Here is a 26,034-nt window from a genome sequence, read left to right as displayed (position 1 = left end):
AACAGGTACAAAAGTATCTATATCCACAGTAAAACGAGTCCTATATCGACATAACCTGAATGGCTGCTCAGCAAGGAAGCAGCCACTGCTCCAAAACCACCATAAAAAAGCCAGACTACGGTTTGCAACTGCACATGGGGACAAGGATCGTACTTTTTCAAGAAATGTCCTCTGATCTGATGAAACAAAAATAGAACTGTTTGGCCATAATGCCCATCGTAATGTTTGGAGGAAAAAGGGGGTTGCAAGCCGAAGAACACCATCCCAACCGTGAAGCACGGGGGTGGCAGCATCATGTTGTGGGGGTGCTTTGCTGCAGGAGAGACTGGCGCACTTCAAAAAATAGATGGCGTCATGAGGCAGGAAAATTATGTGGATATATTGAAGCAACATCTCAAGACATCAGTCAGGAAGTTAAAGCTTGGTCGCAAATGGGTCTTCCAAATGGACAATGACCCCAAGCATACTTCCAAAGTTGTGGCAAAATGGCTTAAGGACAACAAAGTCAAGGTATTGGAGTGGCCATCACAACGCCCTGACCTCAATCCCATAGAAAATTTGTGGGCAGAACGGAAAAAGCGTATGCAAGCAAGGAGGCCTACAAACCTGACTCGGTTACACCAGCTCTGTCAGGAGGAATGGGCCAAAATTCACCCAATTTATTGTGGGAAGCTTGTGGAAGGCTACCCAAAACGTTTGACCCAAGTTAAACAATTTAAAGGCAATGCTACCAAATACTAATTGAGTATATGTTTATTTCGGACCCACTAGGAATGTGATGAAAGAAATAAAAGCTGAAATAAATAATTCTCTCTACTATTAATCTGACATTTCACATTCTTAAAATAAAGTGGTGATCCTAACTGACCTAAGACAGGGAATTTTTACTAGGATTAAATGTCAGGAATTTTGAAAAACTGAGTTTAAATGTATTTGGCTAAGGTGTATGTAAACTTCTGACTTCAACTGTAGTTAGTATGCCAAAAGTTTCACGGATGTCGTACTCAATTCACGAAAATACGAAGGATACACGGAGTGGACACTATTTCTGTACTTTTAGGGCCCATAATGCAATTCTTCAGAAAATGGGCGTGACTTCACAACGTTTTCAGAGTTGAAGGAAATGGCAGAAAATATGCAGCCGACATTCAACGAGAGCAGATACAAATTCATTGCTTAAACTAATTATGACAAATGTTAAGAAAATGTTGAACAATGTAATAAAGTTATGATTTTTCCAATAAGTTATGTTGGCTGACAATTTGTTAGCTACTCAATCCTTACGAACCGCATAGCATTACAGCAGTATGCACCGGTATGTTAGCTAGTTACCTAATGTTAGTTGGCTACTAATTTTATTTTGGATCTTGCGGCTCTGTTGGGCTTAGTTGCTGTGAGCGCTGCTGTCTGTCCCAGGATCCTGCCAGATTCCCCATTGGGGGAGAGACACGAAAGCCCAGCTAGCCTAGCCTAGCTGGCTTGGCGGTCTCAAATGGAGGTCGCTATTGAATGTTTCCTGCACTGCAGGAGCTGTGTTCACTTTGCTTTGTTCCGGGACAATGTGGACCGCACTGACTTTCAATGTAGCAACTGCTTGCTTGCGGAGGACTACAGGAGCGAAGTGGCTACTCTAAGCAAGCAAGTAGCAAACCTACACAAGCTACGGGGGAATCCACGCCCGCCTACTTTTTATTTTTCTTCCACCCCAGTAGCCGGATGTCGCTCTGGTCTGGTGGAAGTTTTGCCGCCGTGTCGACGCTCCACAGCCGACTGGCTGGTGCTCAGCAGGGTTCCATCCCCGAAGGGGTCTCGCCCATACCCTGGAGAACAGAGCAGTTCTCGACCCAACCAACCAGCCATGGAGGTACGTCACTCGCCGTGGAAGTCGAAGAAAGCGTCCTCTGGCAACGGGGGTCTCCATGGAGATGTTGAACCCAGATCTGACACAGACCAGAAACAGCTTTGCCACCCTGGATCCAGAGGTTCCGGCGCCTTGTTCCTTGGGGGCCCCGATTCAAATCGGATCCGGAGGTACCTGCATCTTTGTCCTCGGTTCTGTCTCCCTCCGGTGGCTTCTACCTCGGGTTCAGATCCTCGGAGCTCCCACCCTCATCAGACCGTGAGGCTGCTGCCATCATAGGCAGCTCTATGGTGAGAAACATCTCGGTTCCCAAGGCAAAAACCCGGTGCTACCCAGGAGCACAAGTACAGGACATCACAAGGCTGCTTCCGACTGTTCTATGGCAGATGCCGGGAGCTGACACTGTCGTAGTCCATGTGGGGTCAATCAAAATCAGGAGGGCTAGCTCGGAACATTTGAAAATGGATTTTAAAGAACTAATTTTATTATGAAAGACCCCAAAAAACGGGAAATCATTTCAGGTCCAGTACCATTGTTGGGCCACGGGTGTGAAAGATTCAGCAGACTGCTGGCATTACACATCTAGCTAAAATATTACTGTAGCTCTGCTAGAGACACTTTTATAGAGAACTTTTACACCTTCTGGAAACAGAAGATATTCTACAGGAATGACAGAGTCCATCCAAATCACCTTGGCTCATGGACTCTGTCCATGCATTTCAAGGCTGTGTTGAAACAATGACTTTTCCTATCGTTGTGACAATGAGTCGTCATAATGCTGCATCAAATGTACATGATCCTAGGGGCATTGGCAAACACAATGTAAGTAATTTAATGTATGTGCCCCTAATTGCACCAAATTCCTCTGTTTATCCTACAGCTATTGTATGCAGTAATCATGAGCCTATGAACCAGAGTTATGCAGCCTGAGAAACAAGGTCCATGAAGTCAATAATTTGCTTATAACAGATGGCATTAATATTCTGACTATCTCTGAAACTCACTTAGAGAATACCTTTGATGATACAGTGGTAGCAATACATGGTTATAACATCTACCGAAAAGACAGAAATGCCAACGGGGGCCGTGTTGCAATCTATATTCAGAACCACATTCCTGTAAAGCTTAGAGACGATCTAATGTTAAATACTGTTGAAGTAATATGGCTACAGGTTAATCTGCCTCACCTAAAGCCCATTCTTGTGGGAAGCTGCTATAGACCACCAAGTGCTAACAGACAGTTTCTGGATAATATGTGTGAAATGCTTGATAATGTATGTTGTATCAACAGAGAAGTATATTTTCTGGGTGATTTAAATATTGACTGGCTCTCATCAAGCTGCCCACTCAAGAAAAAACTTGAAACTGTAACCAGTGCCTGGAACCTGGTTCAGGTTGTCAGTCAACCTACCAGGGTAGTTAAAAGCAGCACAGGAATTAAATCATCAACATGCATTGATCACATCTTTACTAATGCTGCAGAAATTTGCTTTAAAGTAGTATCCAAATCCATAGCATGTAGTGATCACAATATAATAGCCATATCTAGGAAAACCAAAGTTCCAAAGGCTGAGCCTAATATAGTGAGTGTATAAGAGGCCATACTATACATTTTGTAATGATTCATATGTTGATGGTGTAAAGAATATTTGCTGGTCTGTGGTGTGTAATGAGGAGCAACCAGACGCTGCACTTGACACATTTATGAAATTGCTTATTCCAGTTACTAATAAGCACGTACCCATTTAAGAAAATGAATGTAAATCCCCTTGGATTGAAGAGCAATTGAAAAATTGTATGGTTGAGTGGGATGAGGTAAAAGGTATGGCAAATAAGTCTGGCAGCCCAACTGATTGGCAAATGTGCTGCAAATTAAGAAATCATGTGACTAAACTAAATAAAAATAAACTATACTATCAAACAATGTTAATGATATAAGAATGATAGTAAAAAGCTTTGGGGCACCTTAACTTCTCTAGGATAGGGGGCAGCATTTTCACGTTTGGATGAAAAGCATACCCAAATTCAACTGCCAGCTACTCATCCCCAGAAGATAAGATATGCATATTATTAGTAGATTTGGATAGAAAACACTCTGAAGTTTCTAAAACTGTTTGAATCATGTCTGTGAGTATAACATAACTTATTTAGCAGGCGAAACCCAGAGGACAAACCATTCAGATTTTTTTGTTGTTGAGGTCACTCTCTTTTCAATGGACTTTCATTGGGAATACAGATTTCTAATTGACCTTCTTGCAGTTCCTACCGCTTCCACTGGATGTCAACAGTCTTTAGAAATTGGTTGAGGGTTTTTCCTTTGTGTAATGAAGAAGTACGGCCATCTTGAACGAGGGTCACTCGAAGTGTCCTGTTTGTTAGAGGCGCATGACCAGAAAGCTAGCTACAGTTTGTTTTAATCCTGTATTGAACACAGATCATCCCGTCTTCAATTTTATCGATTTATTTACGTAAAAAAATACAAAATATAATAAGTAGTTTGAAATGTTTTGGCAAAGTTTACAGGTAACTTTTGAGATATTTTGTAGTCACGTTGCACAAGTTGGAACCAGTGTTTATCTGGATAAAACGCGTCAAATAAATGGACATTTTGGATATATATCGACAGAATTAATCAAACAAAAGGACCATTTGTGATGTTTATGGGACATATTGGAGTGCCAACAACAGAAGCTCGTCAAAGGTAAGGCATGAATTATATTTTTATTTCTGCGTTTTGTGTCGCGCCTGCAGGGATGAGATATGCTTCTCTCGCTTTGTTTACTATGGTGCTAACTCAGATAATAGCATCGTTTGCTTTCGCCGAAAAGCCTATTTGAATTCTGACATGTTGGCTGGATTCACAACCAGTGTAGCTTTAATTTGGTATCTTTCATGTGTGATTTAATGAAAGTTAGATTTTTTTATAGTAATTTATTTGAATTTGGCGCTCTGCATTTTCTCTGGCTTTTGGCCAAGTGAGACAGTAGCGTCCCGCCTAAACTCCGATTTTTGGATATAAATATGAACTTTACCGAACAAAACATACATGTATTGTGTAACATGAAGTCCTATGAGTGTCATCTGATGAAGATCATCAAAGGTTAGTGATTCATTTTATCTCTATTTCTGCTTTTTGTTACTCCTCTCTTTGGCTGGAAAAATGGCTGTGTTTTTCTGTGGCTATGTACTGACCTAACATAATCGCAAGGTGTGCTTTCGCCGTAAATCCTTTTTGAAATCAGACATTTTGGCTGGATTCACAACAAGTGTAGCTTTAATTTGGTTTCTTTCATGTGTGATTTCATAAAAGTTTGATTTTTATAGTAATTTATTTGAATTTGGCGCTCTGCATTTTTACTGGCTTTTGGCCAAGTAGGACGTTAGCATCCCACATATCCCAGAGAAGTTAAATAACATTTTGGGAAAAAAAGACAACTCGGCTCCATCATTCATTGAATCAGATGGCTTATTCATCACAAAGCCCACTGATATTGCCAACTACTTTTATGACTTTTTCATTGGCAAGATAAGAAAACTTATGGATGACATGCCAGCAACAAACGCTGACACTACACATCCAAGTGTATCGGACCAAATTATGAAAGACAAGAATTGTACTTTTGAATTCTGTAAAGTCATTGTGGAAGAGGTGAAAATATTATTGTTGTCTATCAACAATGACAACCCACCGGGGTCTGACAATCTGGACGGAACATTACTGAGGATAATAGCAGACGATATTGGCACTCCTATTTGCCACATATAAAATGTAAGCTTACCAGAAAGTGTGTGCCCTCAGGCCTGGAGGGAAGCTAAAGTCATTCCACTACCCAAGAATAGTAAAGCCCCCTAAAGCCACCAACCCTTTGTAAACTTCTGGAAAAAATTGTGTTTGACCGGATACAATGCTATTTCACAGTAAACAAATTGACAACAGACTTTCAGGGCGCTTATAGGGAAGGACACTCAACAAGCACAGCACTTACACAAATGGCTGATGATTGGCTGAGAGATATTGATTATAAAATGATTGTGGGGGCTGTCTTGTTAGACTTCAGTACAGCTTTTGACATTATCAATCATAGTCCGCTGCTGGAAAAACATATGTGTTATGGCTTTACACCCCCTGCTATAATGTGGATAAATATTTACTTGTCTAACAGAACACAGAGGGTGTTCTTTAATGTAAGCCTCACAAACATAATCCAGGTAAAATAAGGAAATCCCCAGGGTAGCTGTTTAGGCCCCTTGCTTTTTTCAATCTTTACTAACGACATGCCACTGACTTTGAGTAAAGCCAGAGTGTCTATGTATGCGGATGACTCAACACTATACACGTCAGCTACTACAGCGACTGAAATGACTGCAACGCTTAACAAAGAGTTGCAGTTAGTTTCAGAGTGGGTGGCAAGGAATAAGTTAGTCCTAAATAAATCATTCACTAAACCCTAAACCTCAACTAAAATCTTGTAATAAATAATGTGGAAATTGAGCAAGTTGAGATGACTAAACTGCTTGGAGTAACCCTGGATTGTAAACTGTCATGGTCAAAACATATTAATACAACAGTAACTAAAATGGGGGAAAGTATGTCCATAATAAAGCGCTGTTCTGCCCTCTTAACAACACTATCAACAAGGCAGGTCCTACAGGCCCTAGTTTTGTCACACCTTGACTACTGTTCAGTCGTGTGGTCAGGTGGCAATAAAAAGGACTTAAGAAAATTGCAATTGGCTCAGAACAGGGCAGCATGGCTGGCCCTTGGATATACACAGAGAGTTAATATTAATAATATGCATGTCAATCTCTCCTGGCTTAAAGTGGAGGAGAGATTGACTTCATCACTACTTGTATTTATGAGAGGTATTAACATGTTGAATGCACCAAGCTGTCTGTCTGAACTACTGGCAAACAGCTCAGACACCCATGCATACCCCATAAGACATGCCACAAGAGTTCTCTTCACAGTCCCCAAGTCCAGAACAGACTATGGGAGGCACACAGTACTACATAGAGCCATGACTACATGGAACTCTATTCCACATCAAGTAACTGATGCAAGCAGTAAAATCAGATAAAAAAAACAGATAAAAAATACACCTTATGGAACAGCGGGGACTGTGAAGCAACACAAACATAGGCACATGCATACACACACACACATGATAACATACGCACGATACACACAAACACATGGATCTAGTACTGTAAAATTTGTGGTAGTGGTGGAGTAGGAGCCTGAGGGCACACAGTGTGTTGTGAAATCTGTGAATGTATTGTAACGTTAATGTTTTTAAAATTGTATAAACTGACTTAATTTTGCAGGACCCCAGGAAGAGTGCTAATGGGGATCCATAATAAATACAAACACAAGTACATCGAACTTGCCAGGCAGTATATTAACTATCTGCTATCTAACTAACTACCCAGCGTTTATTGACTTGATTATTCACATCATGCTTAGCTAAGTGGTATAGTCGTTGTGCGTTTCAATGGAGTTAATAGCACTCTCGTGCGGAATAACTGATGAATTTACAAACGCTCAACACCAGTTAAATATGGCTGGTGTCAGTAAACGTTGGCAATAAAAGCAGAATTAAATTGTTGCTAGCAGCACAATTACAATAACCAACGATCTGCATAACATGGAAATAGACTAATCAGCTATGCTAGGTTGAGAAAAAAGGTCAGAGAGAGGTGTTCTCGCATGTCTAATGGAAGTAGCTAGTCAACGCGTTAGCCAAACGCCCAGAGTGCACTCTGGCACTCCAGATTGAATTGAATAACACAACCCCGAAATCGTAAAACGTCTAGCTAGTCATTTGTTATGCTAATAACAAGCTAGCAAGAGGTTGCATAGCAACAGCATCAACTTCCGGTAGACTGGCGAAGTGCTAGTACGCTCAACAAAAACAACTAGACAAGCCTTTACCGTATTACCGACACAAAGACAGACTAACTAATAGTATGTAGTATATACTCATTAAGTATGTAGTATACAGTATGTTAGTATGGGTATTCGAACACATCTATGGTTTCCATGTGTTTGATGCCATTCCATTTGCTCCGTTCCAGCCATTATTATGAGCCGTCCTCCCGTCAGCAGCCTTCAATTGTTTTCAGGGACCTTGATGTCCTACTTTCAAATTTCAAATCAAATTTTATTTGTTACATACACATGGTTAGCAGATGTTAATGCGAGTGTAGCGAAATGCTTGTGCTTCTAGTTCCGACAATGCAGTAATAACCAACAAGTAATCTAACCTAACAATTCCACAACTACTACCTTATACACACAAGTGTAAAGGGATAAAGAATATGTACATAAAGATATATGAATGAGTGATGGTACAGAACGGCATAGGCAAGATGCAGTAGATGGTATAGTGTACAGTCTATAGATATGAGATGAGTAATGTAGGGTATGTAAACATAAAGTGGCATAGTTTAAAAGTGGCTCGGGTGGTTGTTGTCCTTGATGATCTTTATGGCCTTCCTGTGACATCGGGTGGTGTAGGTGTCCTGGAGGGCAGGTAGTTTGCCCCCGGTGATGCGTTGTGCTGACCTCACTACCCTCTGGAGAGCCTTACGGTTGTGGGCGGAGCAGTTGCCGTAGCAGGCGGTGATACACCCCGACAGGATGCTCTCGATTGTGCATCTGTAGAAGTTTGTGAGTGCTTTTGGTGACAAGCCAAATTTCTTCAGCCTCCTGGTCCTTGACTAGTCTCTCAAAGCACTTCATGATGACGGAAGTGAGTGCTACGGGGCGGTAGTCGTTTAGCTCAGTTACCTTAGCTTTCTTGGGAACAGGAACAATGGTGGCCCTCTTGAAGCATGTGGGAACAGCAGACTGGGATAAGGATTGATTGAATATGTCCTTAAACACACCAGCCAGCTGGTCTGCGCATGCTCTGAGGACGCGGCTGGGAATGCCGCCTGGGCCTGCAGCCTTGCGAGGGTTAACACGTTTAAATGTTTTACTCACCTCGGCTGCAGTGAAGGAGAGAGTTTTGGTAGCGGGCCGTGTCAGTGGCACTGTATTGTCCTCAAAGCGAGCAAAAAAGTTATTTATTCTGTCTGGGAGCAAGACATCCTGGTCCGCGACGGGGCTGTTTTTCTTTTTGTAATCCGTGATTGACTGTAGACCCTGCCACATACCTCTTGTGTCTGAGCTATTGAATTGCGACTCTACTTTGTCTCTATATTGGCACTTAGCTTGTTTGATTGCCTTGCGGAGGGAATAGCTACACTGTTTGTATTTATCATGTTTCCGGTCACCTTGCCCTGGTTAAAAGCAGTGGTTCGCGCTTTCAGTTTCACGCGAATGCTGCCATCAATCCACGGTTTCTGGTTTGGGAATGTTTTAATCGTTGCTGTGGGTACGACATCGTCAATGCACTTTCTAATGAACTCGCTCACCGAATCAGCGTATTCGTCAATGTTGTTGTTGGACGCAATGCGGATCCCAATCCCAATCCACGTGATCGAAGCAGTCTAGAAGCGTGGAATCAGATTGGTCGGACCAGCGTTGAACAGACCTGAGCGCGGGAGCTTGCTGTTTTAGTTTCTGTTTGTAGGCTGGAAGCAACAAAATTCGACCGGTTCCACATTTGTCAAGCAGCAGCAACTGTGCACAGGGTAGCAGACCGTGAGTGTCAAGTAAGTAACAACCAGGGGCGAAAATCTGATATCAACTTTGGAGGGGACAAGTACATGAAATTTTCTCAAGAGCAATTCCTGAGGGGGACACCAAAAGTAGTGCTGTAACACATAGCCTACATTGTAATATGTTAAATGTATATTGAGGAACCATAATTACTACTACTGGATAATTGATAGGTAGTTAACAGAAGAGTTGCCCCAACTTGTTCAAATGTTTAAATCGTTATAATACTACTACTAATAATAGTTATAGCAGTGTTCCTTATCAGTCCAGTATGTATTTACAACCAGCAATACCAAGAAAGGCCAGTAGGTGGCAATGGCAATGTATGGGTGCAGTTTTCGTAAATACAATGAACATGGTGTGATCTCGTCTAAAATAATCTCCATTGAGAACCATCACAAAGTTGGTCTCAGTATTGAATTGACCTTTTAATTTGACTTTTTCTGTCACGTTCCTGACCTGTTTTCTGTTGTTTGGTATGTGTTTATTGGTCAGGGCGTGAGTTTTGGGTGGGCAGTCTATGTTTTCTGTTTCTATGTTGGTTTTGGGTTGCCTGGTATGGCTCTCAATTAGAGGCAGGTGTTTGACGTTTCCTCTGATTGAGAGTCATATTAAGGTAGGTTGTTCTCACTGTTTGTTTGTGGGTGATTGTTTCCTGTGTCAGTGTTTGTTGCACCATACGGGACTGTATCGTGAGTTCGTTTTGTTTGTAATCAGTACTTGTTCGTTCGTTCTTCGTTGTATATAAGTTCGTAGTCCAGGTCTGTCTACTTCGTTTGTTGTTTTGTAAAAGTATCAAGTGTTTTTCGTGTTTGTCTTAGTCTTTCAAATAAATCATTATGTATTCACAACCCGCTGCACGTTGGTCCAATCCTTGCTACTCCTCTTCGGATGAGGAGAAGGAGGAAGCGCGTTACATTTTCTGATACATTTATATAGTCATTAAATATCTGCCACTGGCCTGAGTCTACTACAATAGCTTTACGAGAACAAAAATATACAAATAAGTACAGTTCTCAAAGCGAAATAACTACTTCAATGAATAACCCAAATAAATCAACCAAAATGTCCTTCTAAAATACATATTTATTGTTCAGTCAGTGTCTCAACTCTTCAAACAGCAGCTATGGACAAGTACAGGTATGTCACACAAAGCACGCAATTTAAAATAAAATAACATAAAATAAATAATTAGTAAGTGTACTGTCATGTACTAAAAACCGAAAACTACTAAACAAAATAACAAATATCATACTATACACCAGGGGTTCTCAAACAGGGTTCCGTGGACCCCCAGGGGTCCCTGGTGTAATTGCAAGGTGTCCGTGAAATAAAAAAGTGTAATGAACGTATTCAGCACAAGGATTCCAGTAACTTTACATATAATACAGAGGGGTGGAGGTCCCTGAGGACCACTCAAAACCTTGCACGCTTTGCTAAAATTATGCAGGGGTTCCAGTACCCCAAAAAGGTTGAGAACCACTGCTATACACACTACTGAACAAAAGAACCGAACATATGTTTGCGGGTTTCAATGGATCTAACAAATTGCTGGCAGATATTTTCCCTTTTGAGACTGTCCAGCCTGTCTTTATGTACATTACAGATAACTACGCCGTTCAGTCTCTCTTGGCCCATGCTGGCCCGTAACCAAGTCTTCAACCTGCGGAGTGCACTGAAACTCCTCTCAGCCTCACATGAAGACACTGGCACCACAAACAAAATTCTGATCAGCACCTCAACTTGGTCAACCCCCGCACCTCCACTGGAAGCCTCCTGAGGACCTCTGCTGCCTCTCCACTGCTGCTACAGGGGTATTTGTTTTGCGAAAGAGAGGCAACTGCACTGAAAGTAAATCTATGTTCAGCTCAGGGTACTGATCTAGAGACTCATCCAACTCCCCCGTGAGAAGCGCTCTTTCCAACTTTTGCAGGACGTTTAGACTGTCCTGGTCAAAACGGTCGCCAAATTGAACCTCCACACCATCCAAGAATTCTGCCCTATAGTGATCCACTGTTTTGCCAGCAAATCGTCTTGAGTGTGACTCAATGGATTCAATGGAGTCAATCAATGTTGTTGCTTTCTCATACAGTGCAAGGTAGCTTTTGTCATTTCTCTTGCCCCTAAGAGATGACCGCACACAGTCGACTGCAGCCTGCACACCAGAGACAGTCTGAGTTTTCTTCTGCAGTGAAATGTTTAGACATTCAAGCTCTCCAAGAACAGCAGAGGCAAGTGTGAGGCCCAACACAGTCTTGCCTCTGCTGAAGTGCTCGAATAAGCCACTGGCAGTTGAAGCTGTCTTGGATGCAGTTTTTGCCATCTCCTCTAGGCTGCTTAGTACCTCTCATAGCAGTATTCCGCACAGTTCACCTTGTTGGACATAGGGGTTTCAGGGTGGTCAGATTTGTATCTTTGGACGTGGCAATTGATTCAAACCTGCTCTTAAACTTTCCTGACTGGACATAGAGAACACCTAACTGATGGACCCAAGCAAGGGAATCCCAGATCAGTGGGGAGGCTGAGCAGGCAGCCTGTGTAATCAGATTTACACAATGCACATAGAGGGCTAATGGCTGCTGCCTCCTCACAATTGCCTGTGCACCTGTGTATTTTCCTGCCATGTTCGAGGCACCATTGTAACTCTGCCCACGTAAGGCAGACATGGGCAAATCAACAACACATCAGTTGCCACTTTCGTAATTCCCTCGCCTGTTGTTTCCTACACCCTGTATAGCCCAATAAACTCCTCGTGAGGGACAAGGTCATGGTCAACATAACGCGGGCAGACACTCTCCTGTTCAGCACCAGAGACATCTTGAGTACCATCAACAATTACTGAAAATTGTACAATCGGAAGAGACTTAATCTCAGCTGCAATGCCTCGAATGACTGTATTGGCCATGATGTTCAGAATTTCTTTCTGTGCTTTGAGGCCTGTGTACATTGTGGTATGCTCTGTTAACCAATTCAGTAAAATGGGATCATCCTCTTTTGCCCTAAGTTTCAAAAGCTGGTTTAAATTCCCACTGTCATCCGTGTGGCCTCTAAAGGCTTGTCCCTGTCTAACTACATGCCGCACTGAACTAACAATTTTCATCAAGCAATGCCTTGCGTCCTCCTGCTGTTTACCCCACGCGCTGGATAATTGGACACTGATTGGATTTAGTTGGTGTGCTGTTACAGTTACAAAGTGGCAGTGGGTTTGGCAGTTTTGATGTGCTGTCAATTTTTCAATGGCTTTTCTCCAGTTCCTAAATCCTGCACTAATGAAGGCAGCATCCGCTCTTTGGCCAAAATTGGCTTGAAAAACTGTCACGACTTTTGCCGAAGTCGATCCCTCTCGTTTTCCATTTGATTTGTCTTGTCTTCCCACACACCTGGTTCCAATTCCATAATTACATGTTGTGTATTTAACCCTCTGTATACCATATGTCCTTGTCCGGAATTGTTGATTGCAAGAGTTTGTGCACGTTATGTCTGGCGTGCGAAGTTTTTTTTCCCATTGTATATATTTATTGTTTTTGTTCACAGTGATTTTTATTATTAAACTGCGCCGTTGTAACACAGTCTTTGCTCTCCTGCGCCTGACTTCTCTGCCGCCAGTACGCACTCATTACAAAACCCTTGGCTACAGTGAAAACACAACACTCCTTTAATTGATGGATTATAATGTAGCCAGGGGAAATCGCGAAACCATTTCTCTTGAAATGTCAACACTCTGTTGGCAAGAGTTTGCTGTTCTATAAATTGTGGGTGTGGCTGATATGGTTTTGTGCCATCACTGAGGTAACTGGACAATGCTGTGCCACTGTGCCCTATACTGGTGCTGCTGGCAACAAGGGTGACACCTCGTCCTGCCGTGGCTGTGACACTGTCCTCTGAAGTCTCTCTCCCTGGCCATTTCCCTTTCACCACCCTCACTGACTCACAGTCTGTCTCCTAAAAAATAAATAAGGTGTTTGCCATACTCCTAACTACCGGTACCCAAAACTACACAATTAATCACAACATCAATACCATTGCCTTAAAAAATCTTAGTTCAGTCACCAGTTTAAGTTGAGAGTGGGGGTATCCATGGCATTGTCCAATTATGTCCCTATTTTACAAGTCCAAAAAAGAGAGAACCTTTCATAATGTTGCCAAACAGACTCAACAAACTTACCTGAGACTCCCTGTCTCTGCCAGTCTGTCCCTGCCTATCTGTCCCCAGCTCTGCTGTCTGTGTGCCATCTGATGCCTGCTCTGCCTAATGACACATTTGAAACATTTCCATTAGTACTTCACTTCTTTCTTATGAACATTTTATCAACTAGTATATGAGATATTCGGCTACTAGGGTTCTTACTTAGCGTTTTGGTGTACTGAAAAATGTTCTGATGTCCATCTTTTTTATTTCTTTGCCATTTTTCTATCTGGCTGGCTGGCTGGCTACACACACACACAGTGTGCAGGTTATTTACAGTAGGAGATGTCTATCATCTATTATCATTCCATAATGGGCTTCGATCTACAAGGTAGCTAGCTAGTCAGCTAGCAAATGTGAAACGGATTGCAGTGACAAGGGTTGACAGCTGTATGAGTTCACCATTTACACAACGTATGCTGCAACCTTTTGTAATTTTAATATAGTTTATGCTTCCGTTTTATATTGGCTGGCTTTCCACAATAGCTGAATTTGCTGAGCTAGCGAGCACCAATTCCGTTTCTGTGGTGTTTGCTATAATCTTTGCTATCGTCAGTTTACTCCAAGATCGGCACACAGGTGCTTCAAAGTCCCGTAGCGACAATTTAGCTTTTGCAAAGAGACCATTAAAGATATTTAAGACAATGGTAGAAGAGAGTGTAGTTCTGTTCAGTTTGGAGTTCAGTTTATCGCTAACCTTATCACAGGGACTTCGAAGCACTACAGCTGCATAATGATCTTGGAATAAACTGACGATAGCAAAGAGGGGGGGGGGGTAGTGGATCAAACCATTATGAGACAAAGGGCGGGAGTTCGCAATCTATTGAAACTTAAAAACGCGCTATTAAGTGTCTATAATCAGCACAAGTGCTTTCATTGCGTATTATTAATATTATTCAAATTACATAGTTATGTTTACAGTGATATATTGGGGGGGACAAGTCATATTTTTCCCAGGATGGGGGGGTCGTGTCCCCCCCGTACCCCCTGGGATTTCCGCCTATGGGTGGTTTTATACTCTTTGGAAAAAGAGGGCATTCCATGATGCCGATGTAAATGTCTGTATTCACGGGGGCATGGCCACTGACTAGTGAAACTTGATATGAAAACCCATGCTCTCATTTAGAGTAACATCACATTTCATCTTTTCACAAATAGTTTCATATGTATTCATATACGTTTCACAACATGTAGATGTAAACCCCATAATTGAGAAGTGTACACAAACAAAGACACAGTAATGTGTGTTTCTTGCCCTTCATGTATCTTAAGTGTCCACGGACCACTCCCACATTCTCAAAAATATAAACATTGTTTAATTTTTCCAACTTTTGATGTTCAAGTGTGTCTCTGTGTTCCACAGTTTACATTCCAATCTCAAACACTATAGAGCATAGAGGCAGCGTATTTTACGACTGCCAAAAAACAGCCGACTTCACGCTCTCTCCCTCTACGAGAGAGAGCACGCTATAGAGCGGACCCACTGTAACCTGATCCTTCAGATCGTCACAGGAGAGTCATGACAACTCTTAATTGAGAAGGTTTTTGGGAAAGCCTTTACATCTACCAGAAGACTGTTGTCATTAGCATCATCGCTAACAGCTGCATAGTGACAGACAAAACTCACACACACACAGATAGTGTCATTCCCGCACCGTTGCCTCTTCAGAAAGTTAAAGGAAAATATGAATCACTTCTGCATTTTGTTTATGTCTCATCACCATCTTGGGAAAATTCATTAATGTTCTAATAAATGCAATACATTTAGTTGATATCCTACTAAATTCAATACATTTAGTTGATATCCTACTAAATTCAATACATTTAGTTGATATCCTACTAAATTCAATACATTTAGTTGATATCCTTCTAAATTCAATACATTTTGGCTTCTACTGGGAAGCCAAAATGTTCTCAAAGTGCGCCTCACAAAAGGATAGTGTGAAATACACCAATTAAGATTAGAATTTTGATTACAACATGCGCATAGACTATAGTTGTTTTAACGGAATATCCAACAATGTTTATTTCAATGCAGTGTAGGCATAGCCTATTGGACTAGTGTTAAAAAAACGAATTAAACATGAAATATATGAATATGGGTTCATAGTGCAGCCTGAACCGAGGTCTCCATACCGAACGGTTTAGTACCAATATGTGTACCTTACACCCCTAGTATACTCTATACTCACCAATGGTCATATTGAAAAGTTGAATGTACACTATCTGGACTCTCTCTGGACAATTGTTGTCATGCTATATTTAGACATGATGATAACAGACATTCCTGTCTGACTGTTGTTATTATGCTACTCATCGTCACTGGGTTTTGATGCTGACAGTCTTCTACACCACAAATGTATTCTTCATCTTAGCACATGTGGTAGTTTGTGTCATACTCTCGCTCTCACTACCACATCAGCTCCAGCTCCAAATGCACATAGGCCTACACAGACACTTGCTTGCACACAGATGCTTAAATTCTCTCTCTCTCGCTTTCGCTCTCTCTCGCTCTCTCTCTCTCATTGGCTGCAGCTGTGGGCTTACAGTAATTCACATTGCAGGGAAGATCAGCTGTTTTTACATGTAGTTACTGTTTATGTACAGATTCAACTGCACAGTTTTGAAAACAAAAGTACCAATAGAAACATACATTCACATACATTCCAACCCAAAATGTGAAGGTAACTGTGCAGCCATCAGGGAGTTTGAGCATAGGGTGTTCTACAGCTGGATGCTGAAAAGTACCTCACACTTACATTACAGTGAGGCTCAATGCATTAGGCCAGTTATTCCCAAACTGGGGTATGGGGTATGCGCAATGCCGTCGTGTGTGATTTACATTTTTTTTTAAACATTTTCAAACAGTACATTTATATTTTCCAACAGGGCTATACGTTTGGGTGAGTTTTTTTTCTCCCCTGAGTAGCCTCATTTCAATGTCAAAAATAAAATTTAACCATCTAGTGTTCAGCTAAATAACAACACAATGTCAAATACAGGTAGCCTAGTCAAATAATTAACATCCAATTACATTAACCGTTACTCTCTCGCGGGAAACCTTCACTCTTAAGCAGACATTTAGAAACGAAACATGACAATTTGAAAAATAAGCCACGGGAGTTTTTTGAGCGAGAATAAAGACAGCTTTCGAGTAGTAAGACATGTATAAAAGCAACAGATACCATTAATAAGAAAGGGCTAGAAGCGTCTTATATGGTGACCTACCGAGTGGCTAGGACAGGCAAGCCCCATACTATTGTGGAGGACTTAATTCTTACTGCTGCCGCGGATATGGCTGGGACAATGCTGGAGGAAAAGGCAAAAAGAACTATACGGACAATGTCTTCATCAAACAACACTGTTTCACGACATATCAGTGACATGGCAGGATATATTTTGAAACAATTACTGCTTCGCATACAAGCCAGTGAATTATATGCGTTACAGCCGGATGAGTCAACAGATGTGGTGGGCCTGGCACAGCTCCTGGTGTATGTCCGTTACGTTTATGGGGGGTCAATTAAGGAAGACATCCTCTTCTGCAAACCACTGAAAACCAGGACAACATGAGATTTGTAAAGTACTGGACAGCTTTGTGACATCAAATGGACTTTGGTGGTCAGGATGTGATGGTGTCTGTACTGATGGTGCAAAAGCCATGACAGGGAAACATAGTGGAGTTGTAACGCGCGTGCAAGCAGTTGCTCCCGACACCACTTGGGTACAGTGCAGCATCCACCGAGAGGCTCTTGCTGCCAAGGGAATGCCTGACAGCTTGAAATACGTTTTGGACATGACAGTGAAAATGGTTAACTTTGTTAAAGCAAAGCCACTGAACTCTCGTGTATTTTCTGCATTATGCAATGATATGGGCAGCGACCATGTAACGCTTTTACAATAAACAGTAGTGCGCTGGTGTCAAGGAGCAAAGTATAGACACGCTTTTTTAAAATTGAGAGACGAACTTAAAGTTTTCTTTACTGACCATAATTTTCACTTGTCTGACCGCTTGCATGATGACGAGTTTCTCACACGAATGACCTATCTGGGTGATGTTTCTTCTTGCCTGAATGATCTGAATCTAGGATTACAGGGACTCTCCGCAACTATATTCAATGTGCGGGATAAAATTGAGGCTATGATTAAGAAGTTGGAGCTCTTTTCTGTCTGCATTAACAAGGACAACACACGTCTTTCCATCATTGCATGATTTATTTTGTGCAAATGAACTCAAGCTTACGGACAATATTAAATGTGATATAGCGAAGCACCTGAGTGAGCTGGGTGCGCAATTACGCAGGTACTTTCCCGAAACGGACGACACAAACAACTGGATTCATTATCCCTTTCATGCCCTGCCTCCAGTCCACTTACCGATATCTGAACAAGAGAGCCTCATCGAAATTGTAACAAGCGGTTCTGTGAAAATGTAATTTAATCAGAAGTCACTACCAGATTTCTGGATAGGGCTGCGCTCGGTGTTTCTTGCCTTGGCAAATCGCGCTGTTAAGCCACTGATACCCTTTGCAACCACGTACCTATGTGAGAGTGGGTTCACGGCCTTCACTAGCATGAAAACTAAATACAGGCACAGACTGTGTGTGGAAAATGATTTAAGACTGAGACGCTCTCCAATACAACCCAACATTGCAGAGTTATTGCAGAGTTATGTACATCCTTTCAAGCACAACCTCCTCATTAACTATTGGTGAGTTATTCACAATTTTTGATGAACAAATAACGTTTTATATGTAAGATGGCTAAATAAAGAGCAAAATTATTGATTATTATTGTATTATTATTTGTGGCCTGGTCTTATAAGAGCTTTTTGTCACTTCCCACAAGCCAGGTTGTGACAAAAGCTCATTCTTATGTTTAATAAATATATCGTATAGTGTGTGTGTGGCAGGCTTACAATGATGGCAAAAAACAACATTTGAGAGTTTGATGACTCTGGTGCTAGTGTGGGTACGCAGCTGGAGGTTGAATGTTTGAAGTGGTACGGGACTATAAGAAGTTTGGGAACCACTGCATTAGGCAATCTGGATTGTGGGGGAGCATGAAAGAGCAAGATGCTTTATTTGTCCTAATAAGAACATAAAGTGAAGTCAAAACTATATCATATTTTAATTTTAATGTTTATTATTGCTACTTTATGCCATGTGGGATGAGTGCAGAATACTTTTTAACACATAAAAGTAAAAGTGCAACAGCGTTATAAATCTTAGCTTAAAATTTAATCAGTTGTTCTCTTTTTCAAATGCTTGGACTGGAGTTAAAGAGGTATCTATGTGTGTGGAAAAGTGGGAAAATAAACATGGGAAAATAGATTATTTATTGAGATAATATTGTATCAATATTCCAGGTGCATGAGGTTGAAGCTGAACAAAGATGTGGAGGTGATGCTATTAAAGTTGTCTGCAAATATGAGAGAAGAGTCAAGGAGTTCACCTACCAGGTATCTAATCTTTATTTTCACGATATCCATCACTGTAGATACAGTGTATAGGGCTTTAAATTTTGTATCTCGAGAAGCATTATTGAGAATGTCTATAATGCCACAGACTGAAGAAGAATAAGAAGTATGTGAACAGGCTCCAGGATCTGGTGGACAAGCTCCAGCTCAAAGTGAAGGCCTACAAGAGACAAGCTGAGGAGGCTGTAAGTAGAATATAGTATAGTATATCACACTGTATCTCACGATGCACAGATTTGGTTCCATGCCGAAACGTATTTGATCGACGTGCACAGTTTCATCAATGTTATGTACGGTTTGAAAAACATAATACAGTAGTTACTATATGTCCTGGTCCTTTGAGACAAAGAAAAGTAAAGAATGGATGTTAATCTCTGTAAGCATAACAAAAATTCAGAGATCAAAATCTATTTTGTGGTTATTTATTGGGTTTCATAATATCCGTAATTTTTTAAATGACATTTTCCAAGGAGGTGCAGGCCAACACTCACCTGTCCAGGTTCAGGAAGGTGCACCATGAGCTGGAGGAAGCTCAGGAGCGTGCTGACATCGCTGAGTCCCAGGTCAACAAGCTGTGAGCCAACAGCCGTGACGCTGGAAAGTTGAAGTACAAAAAAAAGACACTTCTGTGGAATGTAAAAAACATATTCCTATAAGTGATTCACTTACTAGATCTTAATTTTGATTATTTTATCAATTTGTATTTATATTTTATTCTAACAACAGGTTAATCCCATTGATATAAATACTGTATCTATAACTTTACTGGAAATCATCATAGGTAAATCACGTTAAAAGCAAGCAGAATTGTATTAGTAAATAGATGTGATATTTTCTATTCTTTTGCAGGGCAAGGAAGCAGCTGAATAGGAGATGTGCCACAGATGAGACACACTTCCAAGCAGTCACACAATATGATCTTCTTGTGAAATGTCAACAGTGATCAAGTAAAGTCCAAACTTTCTCACATGCCTTTGTCTTTGTGGTTTATTCCATCAAAACAACACGTATTGTTGGTATATATTATTGGCATGAGAGAGGTGTCTTAAATGACCGATGACCACTGGAACATCACCTTCATATTCATGTTTTGAACATCAAGTCATGAAATACTGTATGCTGGTTTTACTATCACATATTAAGTATTTGAAATTGATAAACAAAAATAGCACTCCTAGGGGCTCACAAGGATCTATTAAATCTTCTGCACATAAACAAGTCTTAATTCTAATCTTTATCATTAATGCCACACCTAATATTTCTCAGGAGATAAATTTAGCTCGCCATGAGTCCATCGGATTCCCTGTTGACTACATATTAAACAATTTGCTCAAAACAATTTGCTAAAAAAAAAAAAAAATTGACCTGCTAACAGTCCTTGATCTAAATCCACAGATGTCTCTAAGGCTTATATTGCTGTATGTACTATTCAAGTCGAATTTGTAAACCCCACTCCATATTGACAACGTCCCATGTTAACTCCTGAGAGCCATCTGGCTCAATAAGGTGAAATGATGTCATAATAGCTACAATCTTGATCAATGTGGTTATCTTTGATTTATTATCTCACCAGGTCCTGATGTCTTTAGCACCATGAACACTTCTCCCCACATGTCAACATTCACCTGTAAAAAGAGAAGCAAATAGCATAAACTACCAGACCTCATAATCTGTACCGTGCTTTCGCTCTCACTGCAACAACTCCCCCTAGTTCAACCCCCTCCCTCCAACCCCATACACACACACACACACTGGTGGTTGCAGCTGTGGGCAAAGGCTGCTTTGAGCGGACATATTTCATAATAAGGAATATCAGCATTTGGCTTTAGCTGCCATATGACCTCCGGCATGTTTGAATAGTTTTGTCATAGTAAATATAACAATGGACACATTGCTATTAACACACTGTTCTTCTGGTCAGTTATGTGTTTGGAGTAGAAAATGTCCAAAGCTTACAAATACTATATTATATTTACCATGTTAATAATACATAATACGGAGATTGGTGGAATGGGCTGAGAATAGAGACAGCAGGAGCGGAAGAGATACTCTGAATGATCGGCTATGAAAAGCCAACTGACATTTACTCCTGAGGTGCTGACCTTTTGCACCCTCAACAACCACTGTGATTATTATTATTTGACCCTGCTGGTCATCTATGAACATTTGAACATCTTGGCCATGTTCTGTTATAATCTCCACACAGCCAGAAGAGGACTGGCCACCCCTCATAGCCTGGTTCCTCTCTAGGTTTCTTCCTAGGTTCTGGCCTTTCTAGGGAGTTTTTCCTAGCCACCCTGCTTCTACACCTGCATTGCTTGCTGTTTGGGGTTTTAGGCTGGGTTTCTGTACAGCACTTTGTGACATCAACTGATGTAAGGCTTCATAAATAAATTTGATTGAATAGCAGAGGGGTGGGATTAAAAAGCTCATTATCGGTAATAGTTATTACTGAAAACACTATGTAGATGTTTGAGTACTATCTATCCAAAATGTAATGGGTGTGTGTGTATATACAGTACCAGTCAAAAGTTTGGACACACCTACTCATTCAAGGGTATTTCTTAATTTGTATTATTTTCTACATTGTACAATAATAGTGAAGACAACAAAACTATGAAATAGCACATATGGAATCATGTAGTAACCAAAAAAGTGTTCAACAAATCAAAATACATTATATGTTTGAGATTCTTCAAAGTAGCCACCCTTTGCCGTGATGATAGCTTTGCACATTTTTGGCATTCTCTCAACCAGCTTCACCTGGAATGCTTTTCGAACTGTCTTGAAGGAGTTCCCACATATGCTGAGCACTTGTTTGCTGCTTTTCCTTCACTCTGCTGTCCAACTCATCCCAAACCATCTCAACTGGGTTGAGGTCGGGTGATTGTGGAGGCCAGGTCATCTGATGCAGCACTCCATCACTCTCCTCCTTGATCAAATAGCCCTTACACAGTCTGAAGGTGTGTTGGGTCATTGTCCTGTTTAAAAACAAATGATATGCCATCTCATCTGGTTTGCCTTAGAGGGACTATCACTGCAGAATGCTGTAGTAGCCATGCTGGTTAAGTGTGCCTCGAATTCTAAATAAATCACAGACAGTGTCACCAGCAAAGCACCACCACACCATCACATCTCCTCCACCATGCTTCACGGTGGAAACCACACAAATCAAATCATATTTTATTGGTCACATACACATGGTTAGCAGATCGTTAATGCGAGTGTAGCGAAATGCTTATGCTTCTAGTTCCGACAATGCAGTAATATCTAACAAGTAATCTAACAAATTCACGACTACCTTATACACACAAATGTAAAGAGATGAATAAGAATATGTATATATAAATATATATGGATGAGCGATGACCATGCGGCATAGGCAAGATGCAGTAGATGGTATAGAATACAGTATATACATATGAGACGAGTAATAATGTAGGATATGTAGACATTATTAAAGTGGCGTTATTTAAAGCGACTAGTGATACCTTTATTAAATCTATTTATTACATTTATTAAAGTGGCCAGAGATTTGAGTCTGTATGTTGGCAGCGGCCACTCTATGTTAGTGATGGCTGTTTAACAGTCTGATGGCCTTGAGATGCTGTTTTTCAGTCTCTCTGTCCCAGATTTGATGCAGCTGTACTGACCTCGCCTTCTGGGTGATAGCGGGGTGAACAGGCAGTGGCTCGGGTGGTTGTTGTCCTTGATGATCTTTTTGGCCTTCCTGTGACATCGGGTGCTGCAGAGATCATCCGTTCACCAACTCTGCATCTCACAAAGACACGGCGGTTGGAACAAAAAAATCGCAAATTTGGACTCATCAGACCAAAGGACAGATTTCCACAGGTCTAATGTCCCATTGCTTGTGTTTCTTGGCCCAGCAAGTATATTCTTCTTATTGGTGTCCTTTAGTAGTGGTTTATTTGCAGCAATTCGACCATGAAGACCTGATTCACGTAGTCTCCTCTGAACAGTTGATGTTGAGATGTTTCCTTTACTTGAACTCTGTGAAGCATTTATTTGTGCTGCAATCTGAGGTGCAGTTAACTCTAATGAACTTATCCTCTGCAGCAGAGGTAACTCTGGGTCTTCCTTTCCTGTGGCGGTCCTCATGAGAGCCAGTTTCATCATAGCGCTTGATGGTTTTAGCAACTGCACTTGAAGAAATTTGGAAAGTTCTTGAAATTTTCTGGATTGACTGATGTCTTAAAGTAATGTTGGACTGTTGTTTCTCTTTGCTTATTTGAGCTGTTCTTGCCATAATATGGACTTGGTCACAACACAACTGATTGGCTCAAACGCATTTAGAAGGAAATAAATTCCACAATTTAACTTTTAACAAGGCACACCTGTTAATTGAAATGCATTCCAGGTGACTACCTCATAAAGCAGTTTGATGTCTTCACTATTATTGTACAATGTAGAAACATTTTCAAATAAAGAAAAACCCTTGAATGAGTAGGTGTGACTGGTACTGTATATACAGTGGGATCAAAATGATTGACACCCTTGATAAAGATGAGCAATAATGTCTATATAAAGTAAATAGTTCAAATACTGAGCTGTATTGTATGTTCAAAATCTTTAGGACATTTTTGGAATTATATTATTTCAATATTTTTATTTTAAAAATGTGTAAAAAGTTTAATGTTTGGTCCCATATTCCAAGCATGCAATGACTACATTTACATTTAAGTCATTTAGCAGACGCTCTTATCCAGAGCGACTTACAAATTGGTGCATTCACCTTATGATATCCAGTGGAACAACCACTTTACAATAGTGCATCTAAATCTTTTAAGGGGGGGGGGGGGGGGGGGGTTAGAAGGATTACTTTATCCTATCCTAGGTATTCCTTAAAGAATAGAGCTGGCTACATCAAGTTTGTGACTCTACAAACTTGTTGGATGCATTTGCAGGACCCCAGTCTGAGGTTATGAGCACTCTGGAGATGGTTTTCATCAAGGATCTCACTGTACTTTGCTCTGTTCATCTTTCCCTAGATCCTGACTAGTCTCCAATTCCCTGCCGCTGAAAAACGTCCCCACAGCATGATGCTGCCACCACCAGGCTTCACCATAGGGATGTTGCCAGGTTTCCTCCAGACTTGACGCTTGGCGTTAAGGCCATTAGACCAGAGGATCTTGTTTCTCATGATCTGAGTCCTTTAGGTTCCTTTTGGCAAACTCCAAGTGGGCTGTCATGTGCCTTTTACTGAGGAGTGACTTCCGTCTGGCCAATCTACCGTAAAGGCCAGATTGGTGGAGTGCTACAGAGATGGTTGTCCTTCTGGAAGATTCTCCCATTTCACAGAGGAACTCTGGAGCTCTGTCAGAGTTCCCATTGGGTTCTTGGTCACCTCCCTGACCAAGGCCCCGATTGCTCAGTTTGGCCAGCTCTAGGAAGAGTCTTGCTGGTTCCAAACTTCTTCGATTTAAGAATAAGGGTGCCACTGTGTCCTTGGGGACCTTCAATGCTGCATAAATGTTTTGGTACCCTTTCCCAGATCTGTGCCTCGACACTATCCTGTCTTGGAGCTGTACGGACAATTCCTTTGACCTCTGACAATCACTGTCAACTGTGGGACGTTATATAGACAGGTCTGTCCCTTTCCAAATCGTGTTCAATCAATTGAATTTACCAGAGGTTGACTCCAATCAAGTTGTAGAAACATCTCAACGATGATCAATGTAAACAGGATGCACCTGAGCTCAATTTCAAGTCTCTTAGCAAAGTGTCTGAATACTTCTGTAAATAAGGTATGTTTTTTATTTTTAATACATTTGCAAAAAAAATCTAAAAACCTGTTTTCACTTTGTCATTATGGGGTATTGTGTGTAGATTGATGAGGAAAGAAATGTAATTTAATCAACTTTAACATAAGGCTGTAACGGTAAAAAAAAAAAAAATGGGGAAAAAGGGAACGGGTCTGAAAACTTTCCAAATGCACTGTATAGGATGGGGGTCCCTAGGTTGCTAATTTGCCTGGGACGGGGTCCCTGTGCAAGAAAAGGTTGAAGACCCCTGATTTACATTGTTTTTATCCCATAACGTATATAAACCCTCGATTGCGTATGCTATGTATTGGCCGTTGAGGCTTTGAAGCAACCGGCCGGCCATATTGGCACTCCCCAGTAGGAGCAGTCCTCCACTGGAATTAATGGAATTCTACAGTATTTCAATAAAAAATTTCAAGGACAAAATGACACACATTTCAGTATTTTGTTGTAGTGGGGACGGTAACATTAGTACTCTAAAAGTAAAATGTTTTATATTTGTATGTTTAGTTCACATATAATTTAAAAGTATGCATTAAGGTGTCTGCAATAGAATAAATGTCAAAACTAAGTAATAAATGCATTTCTATAGCTTCTAATATATTTTTTTACAGTGGAGGAGTACCAAGGGCCTCCTGCGAGAGGCAGGTTGAAGTGGCCAGAGTCAGAGTAGTGTAGAAGGTGTAGTATGCTGAGTGAGTAGTAGATTTGTGCCAGCACAAAGGGATATTTATTTATTATTCAGTAAGGTTGGTTTCATAGCGTTCATAGCAATGTGTTACGAATCTCTTTGGCCCGACAATCTAGGGGGGATGGTAATGGGACCCGTAACATAACTCATTCAAATTATAGTAGTGACAAAGTAAGAGTGAGAACGAAATAACCACGACAACTAATATCTACCGTCAAACACTCAGGGTTTATTTACAAACACACGGTAATGGGGGGAGCAGGAAGAGGGGCTGAGCTGGACCCAAGGAAAGAAATAATAAGTATCCACAAACACCCCTAAGCTAGACTAGCCTACTTCACCAACAGCTAACTAACCAAAATTACAGT

The 26,034-nt window shown here is 41.0% G+C and overlaps 1 protein-coding gene across 1 annotated transcript; it reads left to right on the top strand.

Annotated features, from left to right (window-relative positions):
- Positions 1-1,858: 1,858 nt before the first annotated feature.
- LOC120064789 (myosin heavy chain, fast skeletal muscle-like) lies at positions 1,859-19,770 on the top strand. The gene is made up of 5 exons (XM_039015392.1): positions 1,859-2,031; positions 2,091-2,151; positions 19,082-19,174; positions 19,288-19,377; positions 19,663-19,770. The coding sequence occupies exons 1-5, from the start codon at positions 1,859-1,861 to the stop codon at positions 19,768-19,770; spliced, it is 525 nt and encodes a 174-aa protein (XP_038871320.1).
- The last annotated feature ends 6,264 nt before the right edge of the window (positions 19,771-26,034 follow it).

The sequence above is a fragment of the Salvelinus namaycush genome, chromosome 20 (genome assembly GCF_016432855.1).
Source record: "Salvelinus namaycush isolate Seneca chromosome 20, SaNama_1.0, whole genome shotgun sequence".
NCBI lineage: Eukaryota > Metazoa > Chordata > Actinopteri > Salmoniformes > Salmonidae > Salvelinus > Salvelinus namaycush.
This window is presented reverse-complemented; position numbering and strand designations above follow the sequence as displayed.